This window comes from Pristis pectinata, chromosome 2, assembly GCF_009764475.1.
Source record: "Pristis pectinata isolate sPriPec2 chromosome 2, sPriPec2.1.pri, whole genome shotgun sequence".
NCBI lineage: Eukaryota > Metazoa > Chordata > Chondrichthyes > Rhinopristiformes > Pristidae > Pristis > Pristis pectinata.
Genome location: NC_067406.1, coordinates 26,322,657 through 26,344,003, shown reverse-complemented (window position 1 = coordinate 26,344,003; position 21,347 = coordinate 26,322,657). Strand labels below are relative to the sequence as shown.

General features: G+C 41.5%; 1 protein-coding gene across 2 annotated transcripts in view; it reads left to right on the top strand.

Annotated features, from left to right (window-relative positions):
* Window positions 1-21,347, top strand: part of myo5b (myosin VB) — a 215,754-nt gene that overhangs the window by 166,113 nt on the left and 28,294 nt on the right. For both annotated transcript variants that reach the window (XM_052010146.1, XM_052010147.1), the window contains exons 25-29: window positions 1,910-2,029; window positions 2,689-2,826; window positions 7,452-7,517; window positions 18,474-18,713; window positions 19,070-19,167. In XM_052010146.1, the coding sequence (XP_051866106.1) occupies window positions 1,910-2,029; window positions 2,689-2,826; window positions 7,452-7,517; window positions 18,474-18,713; window positions 19,070-19,167 (662 nt within the window). The remainder of the gene's footprint in view (window positions 1-1,909; window positions 2,030-2,688; window positions 2,827-7,451; window positions 7,518-18,473; window positions 18,714-19,069; window positions 19,168-21,347) is intronic.

The following is a 21,347-nucleotide window of genomic DNA, read 5'->3' as shown; positions in this document are numbered from 1 at the left end:
TCTACCTCCTAAGCCCGCTGAGACATCCTCTTTAATCGCAACTTTTGTAGAATTTCACAGCCTTGTCCCTGAGTTCTTCAACTACAAAGTTTCTCCTTAGTGAATACCAAAGTATTCATTTAGACTTCACCATGTGCTCTGCTTCATACACACATTTCCATTTTGGTTTCTAAAAGGCCCTACTATTTCCCTGGTTACTTACAAAATAATATAGGATTTTCCTCAATCTCATCTGCCAATGATATTTTAAGAACCTCCCTACACTTTCTATACCCCAGAACGGCCTTCCCTGTTTTCAGTTCTCTATGTCATAATTGTCATGTGTTTTTTTTTCATCCAGTCCTCTAATCTCTTGACCTTGAGGATTTCCTGGACTTGCAATCCTTACCTTCCCTTCTTATAGGAACACATTGGCCCTGAACTCTCATTATTTCACTTTTGAATAATTCCTGCCATCCAGTGTAGACCTACTTGCCAGTAGCTACTCAATCTAATTTTGCCAATTTTTGTCTTTTGAGATAGATATCAGCCTTCCCCCAATACAGGACTTTAATTTCCAGACCATCTTTATCCTTTTCATAACTACCTTGAAACTTACTGAATTTTGGTCACTGTTTCTGAAATGCTCTCCCACTGACTCTTCAACCACTTGCCCAGTTATATTCCCTTAGGTTAATCGATGCTGCCCCCTCTCTAATAAGATTATTTATGTACTTGCTCAAAAAGCTCTCCTTGGTGCACATTTAAAAGTTCAATCACCTCTATACCTTTCGCACCAAAGCAATCCCAGTTAGTAGTGTGGAAGTTGAAATTCCCTACTACTATAGCCCTGTTAAACTCTGTTACCTATACTTGTAATTGTGGTTCTCACTTGGAGTGCAGGAGCAGAAAAGTCAAAACTTTAGTAGAGTGGGCCATCAGTAATCACAAGTCTATAGAGTTTATCAATGTGTTCCAGTGATCCAACCTCTGAAGTTAACCCGAGTTCCAGGCTGTGGTGGCACACCAATGAGCTATAGCCCAATGAGAGTTCCAGTTTTAATGCTTCTCACCACTTGGGTTGAAGTTTCAACAGCCAATAGAGAAGTCCTTTTGAGAGTTGTGTTTGTACAGCTACATGGATTGAGCCAGTCATTGACTTCTGTGGCCGATGGAAAGTAGAAAAATGGTTACCCCCTCAGCTTGTTTTCCCTTCTGAACCTGCTAATCCAGATTGAGTTTAGTTCCTTGAAGAATAGTATTTCAGAATAATTATTCTTCATTTATCATCTTACAGTGTTTTAAATAGAACATATTTGGAGGACATATCAGGCAAGTAAATGATAATCTAAAAAATCTACGGATGCTGGAAATCTGAAATAAAAACAGGAAATGGTAGAAACGTTCAGCAGATCAGGCAGCATCTGTGGAAAATAGTTAATATTTTGGGTGCATATGTTTTGCTGGAACTATACTAACCCATGAACAAAAGGAGAAAATGCAGAATTTATCCTTCTACTTACACGAGACACATTGGTCAGTTCTTCGATGGCGTTTCTCCCATCAGTGACTTCTGCCACCAAGAAGGACAAGGACAGCAGGAAACACCGTCAAATCCACATCTCATGCTCTTCCTTTGCCATTGAATCAAAATCCTGGAGCTCATTGCCTCATAGCACTCAGGGAGCACTGTTCCTTTGTCAGCTGCAGTGGTTAAAGGCGGCACCTCAACGCTGTTTGAAGGCATTTATGTATTGCCATTAAATAATGATGCACATCATTAAATAATGACTCAAGATGCACAGTGAATGAATACAAATCAATTGTTCTCTGTGAGAATAACTAACCCTGCAAATGAGGGACTAAATGCCAGACCCTTGTTCTGTCTTACCTTTCACTAATTCCTCAATTATTCTTAAAACTCTTTTAGCAAACTCCAGGCCACCGGAGAAACCCTTCCAATCAAAGCAGTCTTGAATCGGATTCTAACTATCCTTCCATCTCAACTTCTGACATTGGGGATACAGAGGATACAATGCAGCTGGTGGAGGTGAGTGACTACCTGACTGATTTCGGATTCTGTACCTTCATAACTTCACATTACAAATACTTCCAATTGAGCAAAACAGTGAGAAAGCTCCAACCACAGCTTACTCTTACGGCTTTATTTTAAAACATAAAATCACACAGTCCTCTTTGCCCAAGCCAGCTCTTTGAATGAGATGTCTAATTAGTACATCTATTCTTTTTTCATGATCCTCCAAAATTCTTAAGTAAATGTTATCCAATTCCTTTTTGGAAAAGTAAATATTGAATCCTCAAGCTTTGAATGATCCTTGCATGGTCCCTGCAGCTCAAGAACCCTCATGTTTTCCAAAGAATTTATACTTACTCCAATATTTGTCTTAACAGCTGTATCTTCGATCTTCTGAGGTAATTTTCTCTCTTCTAAGAAATTAACAAATAAACACATGCACCCAACTGGCCTCGCCTGATAATGATGAATAGTTGCACAGCAGCGCAGAGCCTCTTGTGATGCTATGGACAGACGTGTTCAATAGCTGTTCAATAATGTTGTTTTTCGATGAAAAGCTGTTAAGTATTTTTTTGTATATCAGTTCATTTAATCACAAATCATTGTGAGCAGATTGGGGATCTTTGATAAAAGTTGCCATGTTCAGTGAGTTTCATGTCCTGCATTCTTCACAGGAAACTGGCTTGGAGAATGCTGCCATGGATATGACTCTATTCCTGAAACTGCAGAAACGAGTACGGGAACTGGAACAAGAAAGAAAGTCGTTACGTGCAGAGTTGGAGCAAAAGGAAGCACTGGAAGCCAAAAAGATGGTATAGTAATAAATGAAAACAAACAAATTGTATGCAATCTTGTTTGAGAATGTAAAATGCATCGAACTTCATAATGCTACCTTTTGGGTACTCATTTACCCATTCTATATCCAAAGTCTTTCAAAAAAAACTTCCTCTGCTGTAATTTATGGTCAAGCTGTACCATCTGATATATAATAGGGCTATTGCAAACCAGGAAGCTTTCAAATTCGGTTCCTGCCCTGTCTTGACTGATTTTATATTTTGAGCATTCATCTTAGCACCATCACATGTGCTTGTCAGGTTCCCTTTCCAGTGACATCAAATTATTCAAGAAGGTCACTGTCTTGCATCACAGTTAGCATAGGAAAGGTTGTATGAGTGGAACCTTAAACCACTCATTCAGGAGATTCAGGGTAGATAGGGGTGTGATGTGGTGGGATGAGGGTGGGGTGGAGGTCATGGCAATAAAATGTTATTAGAAAGTTTTTCATTAAAATCAGTAGCATGGAGAAGGATATTGTCAGCCACAGAAGAAATAAAAATGCAACCATATTACCTGAATGGCGAGAGATTGCAGAGCTCATATGTGGAGGGGTCGTTGTACATGGTTTGCACAACGGTTGCATACAGTATATGGCAGTAATTAGGAAAGCTGTCAGAATGTTAACATTTATTGCAAGGGGAATTGAATACAAAAGTAGGGCAGTTATGCTTCAGTTAAATAGGCCATTGATAAGATCACGTGCGATATTGGTCTCATTTAAGGTCAGAGAAGTTTAAAAAACTAAAAATGCTGGAGACACTCAGGTCAGTAACATCTGAGGAATAGAAAAACAGAGTTAACATTTTGGGATGTAACCAGCAATTTTTGGTTTTATTTCAAATTTTCAGCATTTTTATTATTTTCAGTTGTTGTTTACTGGACTAATAACTGGAATGAGCCGGTAGTCTTTTGAGGCAAGGTTGGATAGGCTAGGATTTTTTCAGCTGAAGATGAGAATGGTAAGACTTGATTGAAACATACAATATAGGTGTTGATGCAATGGACATGAAGAAGATTTCTTGAGGGAGAATCCAGAACTAGGAGACACTATTTGAACATAACATTTGCCCAATTAAGACAGCAATGAGATGATTCTTTTTTCTCCTCTCTGAGGGTTGCAAGTCTCTTCCTCTTAAGGTGATGGAAGCATTGTCTTTGAATATTTTTAAGGCAAAAGTAGACAGGCACCCGATAAACGGGCATGAAAGGCTACCACAAGTAGGAGGAAATACAGAATTGATGTTTCAGTCGGATTAGCCATGTTCTTATTAAATGGCAAAGTAGGCATGAGTGCTTGAGTGGCCTAAACACTGCTCCTAATTTATATGTTCATAACCTCATATGCATGATAGAATTTGGCCACATCTCTGATTATACTAATTATCCAGATAATTTGTCTTCTGGATACTGACCCTTTTGCTGGTGGACAAACTCCTCACCTTCCCTACCAAAATTTTGAACACTGCAATCAATGATCACCTTAAATCGTTTCCACTCTACGAGAACAATTCTAAGTTCTCTATAGTCTCCACACACAATTCTTCAATCTCTGATGTCTAGTAAATTGCTGCATTCTCTCCAATGCTTTAACATCTTTCCAAATGAGATTTGATTTCTTTTTAGACAATAGACAATAGGAGCAGAAGTAGACCATTCGGCCCTTCGAGTCTGCACCGCCATTTTGAGATCATGGCTGATCCTCAACAATCAATATCCTGTTCCTGCCTTGTCCCCATATCCCTTGATTCCCCTATCTATAAGAAACCTATCTAGCTCCTTCTTGAAAGTGCCCAGAGAATTGGCCTCCGCTGCCCTCTGAGGCAGTGCATTCCACAAATTCACAACCCTCTGGGAGAAGAAGTTTTTCCTCCCCTCTGTCCTAAATGGCCTAGCCCTTATTCTTAAATCATGCTCCCTGGTCCTGGACTTCCCCAACATCTGGAACATATTTCCTGTCTCTATCCTGTCTAATCCCTTAATAATCTTGTATGTTTCAATCAGATTCCCTCTCAATCTTCTCAATTCCAGCATGTACAATCCCAGTCTCTCCAACCTCTCAGCATAAGACAGTCCCGACATCCCCGGAATTAACCTCGTAAACCTACGCTGCACGGCCTCTATAGCCAGGATATCCTTCCTTAACCCTGGAGACCAAAACTGTACACAATACTCCAGGAGTGGTCTCACCAGGGCCCTGTACAAATGCAAAAGAATCTCTTTGCTTTTGTACTCAATTCCCCTTGTAATACAGGCCAACATTCCATTAGCCTTCATCACTGCCTGCTGCACTTGCTCATTCACTTTCAGTGACTGATGAACAAGGACTCCGAGATCCCTTTGTATTTCCCCCTTACCTAACCCCACACCATTCAGATAATAATTCGCCTTCCTGTTCCTGCTCCCAAAGTGGATAACCTCACACTTATCCACATTAAACTTCATCTGCCAAGTATCTGCCCACTTACCCAACCCATCCAAATCACCTTGAATTCTCCTAACTTCCTCTTCACGTGTCGCACTGCCACCCAACTTTGTATCATCAGCAAACTTGCTAATGTTATTCACAATGCCTTCATCTAAATCATCAACATAGATCGTAAACAGCTGTGGTCCCAGCACCGAGCCCTGTGGCACCCCACTAGTCATGGCCTGCCATTCTGAGAAACAGAATTTCCTTCAGTATTTCTGAAGGCTAAGTGACTGGAGTTCTAAGGAGTGGTATTTTCCCTCCAGAACATAGAACATACACCACAGGAACAGGCCTTTCAGCCCACGATGTCTGCACTGAACATCATGCCGAATTAAATTAAATCTCTTCTGCCTGCACACGATCTATGTCCCTCCATTCTCTACATATTCATGTGTCTATCTAAAAGCCTCTTAAACTCCACTATCATATCTGCTTCCTCCACTACCCCTGGCAGCCATTCCAGGCACCCACCACTCTGTGTAAAAGAAAAAAAACTTACCCCCCACACCTCTTTTAAACTTTCCTCCTCTCACCTTAAATGCATGAATGTATGTCCTCTAGTATCTGACATTTCTATCCTGTGAAAAGGATTCTGACTGTCCACCCTATCCATGCCTCTCATAATGTTATAAGCTTCTATCCAGTCTCCCCTCAGCCTCTGACACTCCAGAGAAAACAATTCAAGTTTGTCCAACCTCTCATAGCTCATACCCTCTCATCCAGCCAGCAACCTGGTTAAACGCTTCTGTACCTTTTCCAAAGCCCCCACATCCTGTAATGGGATGACCAGAATTGCACACAATACTCCAAGTGCAACCTAACCACAGTTTTATACAGCTGCAACATGACTTCTTGACTCTTGTACTCAATGCCCTGACCAATGAAGGCAAGCATGCCATGCACCACCTTTACTACCCTATCTACTTGCATGGCCATTTCCAGGGAACTATGGACTTGCACCCACGGTCCCTCTGTACTTCAAAGCTATTAAAGTCCTGACATTAACTGTATTCTTTCCACTTACATTTGACCACCCAAAGTCCAACACCTCACATTTGCTCAGATTAAACTCTATCTGCCATTTCTCTGCCCACATCTGTAACTGATCTATATCCTGCTGTATCCTTTGATAGCCCCCTGCACTGGCCACAACTCCACCAATCTTTGTGTCATTTGCAAACTTGCTGACCCACCCATCTACATTTTCATCCAAATCATGTATATCACAAACATTGGAGCACCCATCCCTGCAGAACACCACTGGTCATGGACCTCCAGCCAGAATAACACCTCCCACTTCCACCACTAGCCTCAGTCTTCTATAGGCAAGCCGATTCTGAATCCAAACTACCAAGTCACCATGGATCCCATGTAGCTTAATCTTCTGGATCAATTATCTCAATTTCTATTTCTTTTGTTGTACCCTCAATCATCTTCATTCCACAGAAGTATGCTGTTGATCTTCTACAGGTGGTCTCTCCTACAAAGTAAGAAGGATTATCCTGTGATGAAAGTAGTGTATCCTCTTAGCGTACAGTGTAATACTGTTATTTAAGGTATATGTAATAAAACATCTTTCTTTTCTCTAATAAGCAACCCTAAATTCCCAATGGAATGAAATTGGTGTTGATGAAGAAATGCACCTGAAATGCTTCTTTATTCATTTCATATTTCTCCTTTAACTATTTGATTGCATTATCTTTATGGAACTGAGCACAGCATAAAATTTTTAATTTAATCCCTTATTTGTATAGAGTTGTCCCGTATCAATTTGCACAACTGCAGAGAGACTACAATTTACTTTGTGTCTGGCTGTATATAGAGACTGGATGCCAATCATCGTCTACTGGTGTGAGCGAGCGGGCAATGAATATGGGAGGGATTTGTGTCAGCTGCATCACGTCGTCATCAAAACATGTCAATGATCTGTTTATGTTCACTTATAAAGGATATTCACTTGCTTGGAGTGAAGTTCAGGAAGATTCCCTTCAACTGTGGAATTCTACCCTAAACTAACTTGCAGAGAAAAAAATTAGGAGGAAATAATGAACAGTTTACTTTTTTTCTGATTTGAGCATTATTTTTCATTCTGTCAATATGTGACAATAATTTTGCTTTACTTCCACAAAGGCAAATGAGTACAACAGCATCCCGGACAATGAGCAAGCAGCAGAAATGGCCTATGAAAGCTTAAAGGTATGAACTGAACCAACTGCAACAGTATTCACAAAGCACGGTGATTGAATGTATAAAAATAAAATAAACTGCAGATGCTGGAAAACCCAGCAGCTTGGGCAGCATCTGTGGAAGGGGAATCGGCGAATGTTTCGGGTCTGCAACCCTCTGCCAGAACTAGGAAGGAGAGAGATACAAGTTGATTCTCAGAAGGAGAACAAAGCAAGTGTCCATGATAGAGTGAAGATGGCTTAATGCGTTTAGGTAAAAACACATTAAGCTTCCTTGTTTGTATTATTTGTTATGGACCTGGCCGGTAGGCTAGATTTATCCTAGTGGGTGTGACTGAATGTATGATTCCTACTAAGATTAAGAATAAGCACAATTCAAAGTGACAAGTTCGGCAATTCTTTCTCTAACATGATCATGTACAACAAATCAATTTAAAAAAAATTGTTTCTTTAGAAAGTGCTATAAAAATAATGGTAAAGGTCAGCTATTTCCCTTTGGAAAGTGCCTGATAGGAACACTTATTTTTCTCCATTTGTAGAAGTACGTTTACAGCCCTATATCCTATCCTTTCAATTTCCTTTTCTGGTTTGAACAATTAATGATTGATATCATCCCTAAATGTCAATTTCATTCCCTCTCAACCCATATTAAATTCAAATCGCACAGTGGACACGTCTACCCATTGTCCTTAATTCCTACTGCTTTCTGATTATTGGATATTGAACATTCCCACAATTCCATATTGCTTCCATCATCTTTAGGAAAACCCTTTACAAGTTGCCACATAGAAGGTAACTAAAGTCTATGTCCACTGCATTTGTCCATCTACAAATCTATTCCTTTTGAAAGAACTGAATCAGAATCACAGAATAGTTATGGTATAGGAGGACAAATGGCCCACGTTCAAAACAATATTTTAAGCAAGCAAGTGGATTTGCAAGTGAATTAAGCAAGTGGATTCAAAATTGGCTCGTCCATAGAAGACAGAGGGTGGTTATAGATGGAGCGTATTCTGCCTGGAGGTTGGTGACCAGTGGTTTTCCTCGGATCTGTTATGGGAGCCCTGCTCTTTGTGATTTTTATAAATGACTTGGATGAGGATGTGGAAGGGTAGGTTAGTATGTTTGCAGATGACATGAAGGTTGGTGGTGCTGTGGATAGTGTAGAAGGTTGCTGTAGGTTACAACAGGACATTGATAGGATGCAGAGCTGGGCTGAGAAGTGGCAGATGGAGTTCACCCTGGAAAAGTGTGAAGTGATACACTTTGGAAGATCGAATTTGAAGGCAGAATACAAGGTTAATGGCAGGACTCTTAGCCGTGTGGAGAAACATAGATCCATAGATCCCTCAAGGTTGCCGCGCAGGTTGATAGGGTTGTTAAGAAGGCGTGTGGTGTGTTGGTCTTCACTAGTTGGGGTATTGAGTTCAAGAGCCATAAGATAATGTTGCAGCTCTATAGAACTCTGGTTAGACCACACTTGGAGTATTGTTTTCAGTCCTGGTCGTCTCATTATAGGAAGGATGTGGAAGCTTTAGAGGGTGCAGAGGAGATTTACCAGGATGCTGCCTGGATTGGAGAGCATGTCTTATGAGGATAGGCTGAGCAAGCTAGGGCTTTTCTCTTTGGAGTGAAAGAGGATGAGAGGTGACTTAATAGAGGTGTACAAGATGATAAGAGGCATAGATCGAGTGGACAGTCGGAGACTCTTTCCCAGGACGAAAATGGCTAGCACAAGGGGGCATAATTTTAAGGTGATTGGAGGAAGGTATGGGGGGATGTCAGAAGTAAGTTTTTTTTTACAGTGGTGGGTGTGTGGAACGCACTGCTGGCAGAGGTGGTGGGGGCAGATACATTAGGGACATTTAAGAAACACTTGTATGGGCAAATGAATGATAGAGAAATGGGGGGCTATGTGGGAGGGAAGGGTTAGATAGATCTTAGAGCAGGATAAAATGTCGGCACAACATTGTGGGCCAAAGGCCTGTACTGTGCTGTGATGTTCTATGTTCATTCTAGTTAATCCCATTCTGCTACTCCAGCCTTTTGTCTGTGTAATAATGTCTTTCATCCTAGAATCATTACAGTAAATGTTTTCTGCTACAAATATTAACTAACTGGCAAGAAATTATTAAGTAAATATTAATTAAGTAAAAAGGTTTTCTCTCAAAGGGTCATGAGTCTTTAGAACTCTTGCTCAAAGGGTGGTGGAAGCAGAATCTTTGAACATTTTTAAGCTGCAGGTAGATAAATTCTTGATAAGTGGTGGGGGGGGCGGTGAAAGAATACCTGAAGTAGATAGGAATGAGAAGTTGAGGTTACATTTAGGACCGTACAACACAAGAACAGGCCCTTTGGCCCATGGTGTCAATGCCAACCATGATGCCAATCCGAACTAATCCCACCTGCTTGCATGTGGTCTATCTCCCTCCATTCCCTGCCTATTCATATGCCTGTCTAAATGCCTCTTACTGTTGCTATCATATCTGCTTCCACCACTTCCCCGGCAGCACATTCCAGGCACCTACCACTTCTGTGTAAAGAAAAAAAACCTTGCCTTGTAAATCTCCTTAAAATTTTCCCCCTTTCTCCTTAAACCTATGTCCTCTAGTATTTGACATTTCCACTAAAGTTATAATCTGATCAATCATGATTTTATGAAATGGTGGAGCAGGCTTAAGTGGCCAAGTGTTCTCTCTGGCTCCTAAGTTGTATGTTCATACTCAATCCCTAATTCCCCAAAGTCTTTCTACCATTACAAGGTACAAGCCCGGAATGCGCTATGTAGCCTCAACTTGACCGAATGAGGCAGTTCCATCAACACTGAAGTAGTTTGAGATCTTGCAGGACAGGACTGGCATAGTTGCAGAAGGTGCCCTGTATGAGATGCCCTGCAAAAATTTCACGACATTTTGTTGAACGAAAGAACAACAGGGATATCTGCAACTGCACATTCTTTACAAATTCACAGACAATCCTGACTTGGAAAGATACTGCCTTCCTTCTTCATCGTCATTGTATCAAGGACCTGGAATCTGTTGCTCAACGTGGCAGTATCTTAGGAACTGAAGTGGTTCAGGGTGATGGCTTATCCTGTTTGAGGACAATTAGGGATAGGCTATAAATGTTGAACTTGCCAGGCACACCCACATCCGACAACTAATGATAAAGTACAAAAGGACTTTTTTTAGTGGAATATGCTCACTCTCTTCCTTTGCAATCACAGCATTTTTTTGTTGTTACACACAAAATGCTGGAGGAACTCAGCAAGTCAGGCAGCATCCGCAGGGTCTGTGTTGGGGCCACTTCTTTTTACCTTGTACATTAATGATTTGGATGACGGAGTAAATGGTTTTGTGGCTAAATTTGCGGATGACACCAAGATAGGGGGAGGAGTAGGGAATATTGAGGAGACAGGAAGGTTGCAGAGAGACCTAGATAGTTTAGGAGAATGGGCAGGGAAATGGCAGATGAGATTCAATGTTGAGAAATGTGCAGTTGTACACTTTGGAAACAGAAATAAATGGGCAGATTATTATCTAAAAGGAGAGAAAACTCAAAGTACAGAAGTACAAAAGGACTTGGGGGTACTCGTGCAGGATACCTTAAAGGTTAATCACCAGGTCGGATCGGTGGTAAAGAAAGCGAATGCTATGTTGGCATTCATTTCGTAGAGGTATAGTGTATAAAAGTAAGGAAGTGTTGATGAGGCTCTACGGGGCACTAGTGAGGCCTCATTTGGAATACTGTGCACAGTTTTGGGCCCCATATCTTAGGAAAGATGTGCTGATGTTGGAGAGGGTTCAGAGGAGATTTACAAGGATGATTCCCGGAATGAAAGGGCTTTACGTATGATGAGCGTTTGTCGGCTCTTGGACTGTACTCACTGGAGTACAGAAGAATGAGAGAGAACCTCATAGAGACATTTAAAATGTTGAAAGGACTGGACAGAGTAGATGTGGCTAGGCTGTTTCCCTTGGTGGGTGAGTCCAGGACCAGAGGGCACAATCTTAGAATTAGAGGGTACAGGTTTAAAACAGAGATGAGGAGAAATTTCTTTAGCCAGAGGGTGGTGAATTTGTGGAATTCCTTGCCAGGTACAGCAGTGGAGGCCAGATCATTGAAGGCGTTTAACGAAGAGATAGACATATATCTAAATAGTTGGTGTATCAAAGGATATGGGGATAAGGCCGGAAATTGGGGTTAGAATAGTGTGTTTTGTTTTCACCTGCCCCCCAATTTCTCATTTTCTTTTTTCCCTTTTCCTTGGAGCAGACTCGATAGGCCAAATGGCCGCCTTCTGCTCTCTTGTGATCTATGGAGGGAAATGGACAGTTGACATTTGAGGTTGAGATCTTCATCATGATACCTACAACTCCTGTGTAACAAAAAAAAGAGCCTTGTAAATCTCCTTTAAACTTTCCCCCTTTCACCTTAATGCTATGTCTTATGTATTTGACATTTCCACTAAGGTTATAATCTGATCAATCATGATCTTATTAAATGGTGGTGCAGGCTTAAGTTTTTGAGTCCTGATGAAGGGTCTCAACCAGAAACATGGACTGTCCATTTCTCTCCATGGATGCTGCCTGACCTGCTGAGTTCCTCCAGCATTTTGTGTGTTGCTCCAGATTTCCAGCATCTACAGTCTCTTTTGTGTCTCCATTGTTTTGTTGTTACTTTATAGTAAACAACAAGTTGAATTTCAATGCAACTTTAATGTCAATAGGTCAAGACAGAAATCTCATCAAACAAGATTCATGGAATAATTCCTAAAAATTTGGTCAAAGAGAAGTTGTTCTTTATGAAGGCCTTACTGAGAAAGGAAGGCAGGGAGTTTTAAGGAATGAAATCCAGAGTTTAAGGACTTTTATAGTTGAAGATACAGATATTATCAATGGCGGTAGACAGCGGAACATTCACAAGATGCCTGAGGTGGAAGAATGTAGAGTTCTCTTGAAGATGTAGAAAGCTGATGACGGTGGAGAAGGTTAATAAGTACTCTGTAGGAAGTGAGAAAAATTATTAGTCACTATTCACATACTTTTAAGTACAGAGGAACATGCTCTCAAGCTCTTTTCCAGATAACAACGCTACATCTTAGTCTTTTTATAATATTACCTCTGCTGAAGATAGAACGTGTTTCTTGGGGTTTGGCCCACGGGTAACAGCTCAGGTTTATTGCAGAAGTTGAGTTCTTTGTTAAAGCAGAAAATGGTAGAAACACCGTGCAGAGCAGGCAGCATCTGTAGAAAGAGAAACAGAGTTAATGTTCCGTGTCAAAGACCTTTCATCAAAACTGGAAATGTGAGAGAACAAGTAGGTTGAAGTTGCAGAGGGGGTGGAGGAGGGATGGACAGAGCAAAGGGAATATCTCTGATTGGTGGGGGAGGGGAGAATAGGGTTGCTGTGGTGATAAGCTGTTGTCAAAACCATTTTATTAATGTGTTAATGGGGACAGTTAGAGAGTGAGAAAATGCTGAGTGAAATGCAGAGCTGTAGAAAATGTCCAGGTTGTGTTAGCCTATGAGATGTTCTACCGATCACTAAGATCATGGTTGATTTTACTCTTAATTTCTTCTATCATGACAACCTCATTTAATACCTTTAATGTGGCAAACAAGCTTAAGGCACCTCTGCAAGAGCATTATCAAATATATATTGATGCTGGAGCAACACACAAAGGAGCTGGAAGAACTCAGTGGCTCAGACAGCATCTATGGAGAGAAATGGACAGTTGACGTTTCAGGTTGAGACCCTTCATCAGGACTGGAAGAAGTGGTTCTAGATAGAAGTGGTTCCATCAGGCAGACACAGTACGGATTCAGGAAGGGCAGGTCCTGTTTGACAAACATACTAGAGTTCTTTGAGGATATAATGAGTGCAGTGGATAGAGGGGAACAGGTGGATGTTGTATACTTGGATTTCCAGAAGGCGTTCGATAATAAATAAATATCTTAAGGTGAGATATTTTATCTTAAGGCGCCGCATAAACGACTTGTCCATAAGATAAGGATGCATGGAGTTGGGGGTAATGTATTAGCATGGAAAGAGGATTTGTTAGCCAATAGAAGGCAAAGAGTTGGGATAAATGGGTGTTTCTCTGGCTGGCAATCAGTGGTGAGCGGGGTGCTGCAAGGGTTGGTGCTGGGCCCGCAACTGTTCACAATATACTTTAACGATTTGGAAGAGGGGACCAAGTGCAGCGTATCCAAGTTTGCTGATGACACTAAATTGAGTGGAAAAGCAAATTGTGCAGAGGATGCAGAGAGTCTGCAGAGAGATAAAGATAGGTTAGGAGAGTAGTCAAGGGTCTGGCAGATGGAGTACAATATTGGTAAATGTGAGGTTGTAGCGGCTAGCTACACACTACGAAATGAGGACGCAGAGTCACTGGTTTGAAATCCAGTCGAATGAATGACAGGGGCGCGGTGTGCCTTTAATATCTGAAAATTTCCTGTGCTGACGTCACGCATGGGCTTTCCCAGCCTGATGATGGGGAAGAAGGAGGGCCCCGCACCATCTTGGATCGGGGCCTCCGACGACGTTCGTGATGTCGGTAGCCGGTTTGATGCCGGTGCGGTGAGTCGCTACAAGGTCATCCATTTTGGAAGGAAAATTAGAAGATCAGAGTACTATTCAAACGGTGAAAGATTGCAGCAGGCTGTTGTGCAGAGGGAGTTGGGAGTGCTTGTGCATGAATCGCAAAAGGTTGGTTTGCAGGTGCAATGGGTTATCAAGAAGGCAAATGGAATGTTAGCCTTCATTGCTAGAGGGATTGAATTTAAGAACAGGGAGCTTATGCTGCAACTGCAACTGTACAACTCCACACCTGGAGTACTGCATGCAGTTCTGGTCTCCTTCCTTGAGGAAAGATGTATTAGCCTTTGGAGGTGGTGCAGAGGAGGTTCACCAGGTTGATTCCGGAGATGAGGGGCTTAGCCTATGAAGAGAGGTTGAGTCGCCTGGGACTATACTTGCTGGAATTCCAAAGAATGAGAGGGGATCTTATAGAAACATATAAAATCATGGAAGGGATAGAGAGAGGCAGTAAAGTTGTTTCCACCGGTAGTTGAGACTGGAACTGGGGGACATGGCCTCAAGATTCAGGGGAGTAAATTTAGGACGGAGATGAGGAGGAACTGCTTTTCCCAGAGAGTAGTGAATCTATGGAACTCTCTGCCCAGGGAAGCAGTAGATATATCATTAAAGCAGTAAATATATCATTAAATATATTTAAGACACTGATAGATTTTTGCATAATAGAGGGATTAAGGCTTATGGAGAAAAGGCGGGTAGGTGGATCTGAGTCCTTGGCCAGATCAGCCATGATCATATTGAATGGCAGAGCATGCTCGACGGGCCAGATGTTCTACTCCTGTCCCTATTTCTTATGTTCTTATGAAGGGACTTGACCCAAAATAACCTAGACTCGACTGTCCATTTCCCTCCATAGACGGTGCCTGACCCGCTGAGTTCCTCCAGGTCCTTTGTGTGTTGCTCCAGGTTTCCAACATCCAGAGTCTCTCGTGTCTCCATAAATTGATGCTGAGCCACATTATGGCTGATGATCAAAAACTTGGTTAAAGGCAGCGGCCTCAAGGAGAATCTCAAAAGAAGGAAGAGAGGAGGAAGATTTCAGGAGAAAATTCTAGGCTTTGGGTTTCAGGGCCTTGGCAGCTGAAGGTAGAACATTTAAATTTGGGGATGATCAAGAGGCTAGAAATAGAGGGTGAATTGATTGGTACATCATAGGAGTAGAGTAGATTGCAGACATAGGGAGTGGCAATAACTCTTGAACCTAATCTAGTCCTTAACTAGGGCTAGAGCTGAGAGCTTGGATAAGTACATGGGACTACAACATTGTGGCTATCACAGAGACATGGCTGACATCAGGGCAGGAATGGATATTGAATATTCATGGTTTTCAGTGTTTTAAAAGGGATAGGGAGAGGGGGAGAAGAGGGGGAGGGGTGGCGATACTGGTCAGAGACACTATTACAGCGGCAGAAAGTGTGGATAATGTAGAAGGATCCTCAATATGGGTGGAAGTTAGGAACAAGAAAGGAGCAGTTACTCTACTGGGAGTATTCTATAGGCCCCCTGGTAGCAGCAAGGATACTGAGGAACAGATTGGGAGGCAGATTTTGGAAAGATGTGAAAATAACAGGGTTATTATAGTGGGAGACTTCAACTTCCCAAATATTGATTGGTACCTGCTTAGTGCCAAAGGTTCAGATGGGGCAGAGTTTGTCCAGGACGGATTGTTATCACAGTATGTTGACAGGCCGACTAGAGGGAATGCCATATTAGATCTAGTTTTAGGTAATGAACCGGGTCAGGTGACAGATCTATCGGTGGGTGAGCATTTGGGGGACAGCGCCCACTGCTCCATAACCTTTAGAATTGTCATGGACAGGGATAGGAGCAAAGAGGACAGGAAGATACTTAATTGGGGAAAGGCAAATTATGAGGCTATAAGGCGAGAACTTGGGAGTGTAAATTGGGATGACATTTTTGAAGGGAAATGTACTATGGAGATGTGGTCGATATTCAGGGATCTCTTGCAGGATGTTAGGGATAAATTTGTCCCGGTGAGGCAGAGAAGGAATGGCAGGGTGAAGGAACTATGGGTGACGAGAGGTGGAACAACTAGTTAGGAAGAAGAAGGCAGCATACATAAGGTGTAAGCGGCAAGGATCAGACAGGGCTCATGAGAAATATAGAGTAGCAAGGAGGGAACTTAAGAAGTGGCTGAGGAGAGCAAGAAGGGGACATGAAAAGGCTTTGGCGAGTAGGGTTAAGGAGAATCCCAAGGCTTTTTTCTCGTACGTGAAGAGCAGAAGGATGAGGAGAGTAAAGGTAGGTCTGATTAGAGACAAAGGTGGGAAGATGTGCCTGGAAGCTGTGGAAGTGGGTGAGGTTCTCAATGACTACTTCTCTTCAGTATTCACCAAGGAGAGGGGCCTTTATGACGCTGAGGACAGTGTTGGTAAGGGTAATGTTCTAGAGTATGTAGATATCAAGAGAGAGGATGTGTTGGAGCTGTTAGAAAATACTAGGACAGATAAGTCCCTGGGGCCTGATGGAATATTCCCCAGGCTACTTCGTAAGGCAAGGGAGGAAATTGCTGAACCATTGGCTAGGATCTTTGAGTCCTTGTTGTCCATGGGGATGGTACCGGAGGATTAGAGGGTGGCGAATGTTGTCCCCTTATTCAAAAAAGGTAGTAGGAATAGTCCAGGAAATTACAGACCAGTGAGCCTTACGTCTGTGGTGGATAAGCTGCTAGAAAGGATTCTAAGAGATAGGATCTATGATCATTTAGAGAATCATGGACTGATTAGAGACAGCCAGCATGGATTTGTGAAGGGAAGATTTTGCCACACTAGCCTGATAGGGTTCTTTGAGGAGGTGACCAGGAAGATTGATGAGGGTAGTGCAGTAGATGTGGTCTACCTGGATCTTAGTAAGGCGTTTGACAAGGTTCCACATGGTAGGCTTCCTCAGAAGGTCAGAGGCCAAGGGATCCAGGGAGGCTTGGCCATGTGGATTCAGAATTGGCTTGCCTGTAGAAAACAGTGTTGTGGTGGAGGGAGTGCATTTGGATTGGAGGGCTGTGACTAGTGGTGTCCCACAGGGATCAGTTCTGGGACCTCTACTTTTTGTGATATTTATTAATGACTTAGATGAGGGGGTGGAAGGGTGGGTTGGCAAGTTTGCAGATGACATAAAGATCGGTGGTGTTGTGGATAGTGTGGGGGGGCTGTCGAAGCTTACAGAGGGATATTGATAGGATGCAGAGTTGGGCTGACAAGTGGCAGATGGAGTTCAATCTGGAGAAGTGTGAAGTGGTACACTTTGGAAGGACAAACTCCAAGGCGGAATACAAGGTAAATGGCAGGATTCTGGGCAGTGTAGAGGAGCAGAGGGATCTGGGGGTTCATATCCACAGATCACTGAAAGTTGCCACACAGGTGGATAGGGTAGTTAAGAAAGCTTAAGGGATGTTAGCTTTCATAAGTCATGGGATCGAGTTTAAGAGCTGCGAAGTAATGATGCAGCTTTACAAAACTCTGGTTAGACCACACTTGGAGTACTGTGTTCAGTTCTGGTCATCTCATTATAGGAAGGATGTGGAAGCATTGGAAAGGGTGCAGAGGAGATTTACCAGGATGCTGCCTGGTTTAGAGAGTATGCATTATGAGGAGAGACGAAGGGAGCTAGGGCTTTACTCTTTGGAGAGAAGGAGGATGAGGGGAGACATGATAGAGGTATACAAAATATTAAGAGGAATAGATAGAGTGGACAGCCAGTGCCTCTTTCCCTGGGCACAAATACTCAATACAAGAGGGCATGGCTTTAAAGTAATGGGTGGGAAGTTCAAGGGAGATGTCAGAGGGAGGTTTTTCACCCAGAGAGTGATTGGTGCATGGAATGCGCTGCCTGGGGTGGTGGTGGAGGCTGATATGTTGGTCAAGTTCAAGAGATTACTAGATAAGCATATGGAGGAATTTAAGATAGAGGGATATGTGGGAGGAAGGGGTTAGATAGTCTTAGGAGTGGTTTGAAGGTCGGCACAACATTGTGGGCTGAAGGGCCTGTATTGTGCTGTATTGTTCTATGGTTAACACACTTGCCTTACAAAAATCTCTCAACTCCCCCTATACTTTGCAACTTAAAACATTTTTGATTTCTAACTTCTTCTAGTTCTGATAAAAGGTCTGTGACCTGAAATGAAAACTCAATTGCTATGTCCATTGATGCTGCCTGATCTGCTGAATGTTTCCAGTGCTTTTAGTTTATATTTGATATTTTAAGCATCTGAAAATATTTGCTTTCAGAAATGTATTACTCCATTTTGAAATATGTAATTTACCTAACAAGAAAAACACTAATAAAATGGTAAACAGTAATTGAAATAATCCATTGCACAGACATTTTCCAATTCCTTATCATTTTACAGCGACATGAGCTGGAATCTGAAAACAAGAAGCTGAAGAATGAACTCAATGAGCTGAGGAAAGCTATAGCAGAAAAGTCAGCTATGGAGCACCCAACTAATGAATCAGAAGATGTTTACAGTGTACTTCTACATCAGCTGAAGGCGGCCAATGAGGAACTAGAGGTGCGCAAGGAGGAGGTCCTCATGCTGAGAACTCAAATTGTCAAAGCTGCTCAGCAGAAGGAGGAAGCAAAAAGCATGGTAATGTTGTTTACTGAATGTGGCAACGGGAGGGCTGAGGACAATATTGACTTAAGAGAGCAGACCAGTGTTTAACATTGGAGAAATGAATATACTGTAGTTTTACGTGATTGCCTTTGGGAGTCACAGAACTGCAGAATTTGTAAATGCAGGGTTTTCTCTAGTGAGATTGAAAAATTGGGTCAATGGTTGGAAGGGGAGTTTATGCTTGCTGTCATCCATTTATGGGCATCATGGGTCCACAATGTTGGGATTTCTGTTCATTTCTCTGGTGTTCCACGTGGAATTCACATTTTTGCTGAATTAGAAATCACATTTGGACATGTCAGATAGATAATTTGCTTTTCCTATTGCAGGATAACATGACTGAGAAATATGAGTGGAAAAGAAGTGATGAAAACACAGATAAAGATGATGCCATTGAGGCTTACAATGGTATATGTGAGACAAACAGGTAGGTTTGTTTTACCTGTAAATCATCTCCCAGCTCAAGTCTATTATTTCCTGTGAAGGCCCTAGATTTACCTATTTTATGGACACATCTTTATAAATGAATTTATCACAAACGAAATAGTATGAAGGCAGTTATCTTCAGCCTGATCCAGTACAGAACAGTTTTACCCTTTTCACACAAGTTTCAGGAGTGAATAAAGTTCAGATTGATGGAATAAAAGATGGTTCTGTTTGCTGCAGTGCTCCCTTAATTGCATTGGATTTCAGATCTTAGAACCAGTTCATATTCTATTTTGTATGACATCTCATAACACATAAATTACCTGATTCACACATTCACTCTAACCCAGCTCATTGGATAATAATCAGGGTCATAAATAAAAACTGATTTTATTTTACTCTATCAACAAATCTGTGGCGACTGTAATACTCCTATTACTTCTATCAGTACCTCAGGGAAAATTAGCTAACAGCACTATCCATATGAAAACTTCTTGATCCCATATATTTTCGCTGAATCACTGATGGGATGTTAAAGGGATTTTTAAAAAAGCTGACTATTCTTGAGAGGAGGCTATTAAATCCAATAATACTCCCTTTAAAATAATGTACCTAACTGTTTGTGGCTGCAGGAAGCCACGCAGATTGCCTGACTTTATTAAAATGTCTTCTAATTTATAATACAAGTTGTGACAGTCAAAAGAAATCTCATCTTTCTGAGTTTAGCTGAATTGTAACTTAAGTAGGTGCGTAGATTGGAGTAACTTGCTTTGTTCTGGACTGTGATTTACTTGAACTGAAATTGCTTTCTGCAATGTGATAAATATTTCATTCCTTGGTACTTGATCACCTCTGAGCTTAATAATCATGCATGTACAGGCACAAGGACAGTGCATCTTCTTGTTTTGGCACTAATGCAGGTAGAGGATGGATATAGGACATATCAGCACAATCTCCATAATTTACTATGGCTGTTTGAGTGAGACCTACCAATTCCACTTTCATTGGCCTTACTTTCTGGGGTTTCTAAGTTATTATAACTTGGAGAAATGTCTGAAATGTTGATACCTATTCTTACTTTCTGTGTTAACATTGATTTTTCTTTTTCTGAATGACACTTTTGCTCCTTTCTCTTTTTTCTGTTCTTGCTTCCTTTCACCTGTCATACACTTGCAGCCAGGCTGAGGACTGGCGCTACCTCAATGAAGATGGAGAGCTTGGCCTGGCATATCAAGGCCTAAAGGAAGTTGCCAGGTCAAACCTTTGCTTGCCTTCGTTTTGAATAATGATAAAACCTGTTAGGAGGAGTTCAAGTTTGGTATTTGTGGGTCAACAGCAATTGGTACTTACATGGTGTTTTTAAGGGAATAAAACACCAAGATGTTTCACAAGGGTATGAAGAAATAGCACTTAATATCAAACTACATACTGGCATGTCTAGCAAATGAGCATAGCTGCCAGCTGAGGAACAATTTAAAATCGGGATTGCTCAAGAGACCAAAACTGGACAGATGTAGGTTGAAAGAGATTACAAAGATAGTGGGGGCCAAAGCCACAGAGGGATTTAAAAGCAACGTAGCAAATTTAAATTCAATGTATTGCTTAACCAGAAGCAATGCAGATCAGCAAGCACAGAAGAAAAGAGCCAGGTATGAATCAGGAGCTGAGAAGAGTTTTGAATGCTCTCCGGTTTATGAAAAGTGGTAGGCTAGCCAGGAATGTGTTGAAATATTCATGATTAGACTTAACAAAGGTATTGATGAGGATTTCAGCAGCAGATGAGGTCAGCAGATGTAGAGTCAGACAATTATATAGAAATAACCTGATTTAATGATGATTTGTCCATGCAATTGGAAGATCATATTTTGCAATTTGGTTTTTCAATAAAACAAAGGTTAAGGTTCACAATGTTATTAATAGTACATTATTTCAGAGATATGTAGAAATTCTTCAAATATTAAAATCTGTAATTTGCCAAGGACTGCATTTGTAAGTGCAATTCTTAGTGAGGGACTTGGCTGTTCTGATTTAGCTTAAGTAAAGGAAGAGTACATGCTATCCTGTGAACTCTGATAGATAACGTGCATTTGCAGAACTAGTGTTGGCCAAGATAACTACTGCAATATGATTGTGCATTGATACAAATTGTCTTCGGAGTTGTCTTGGCTGACTGCTTGGGCA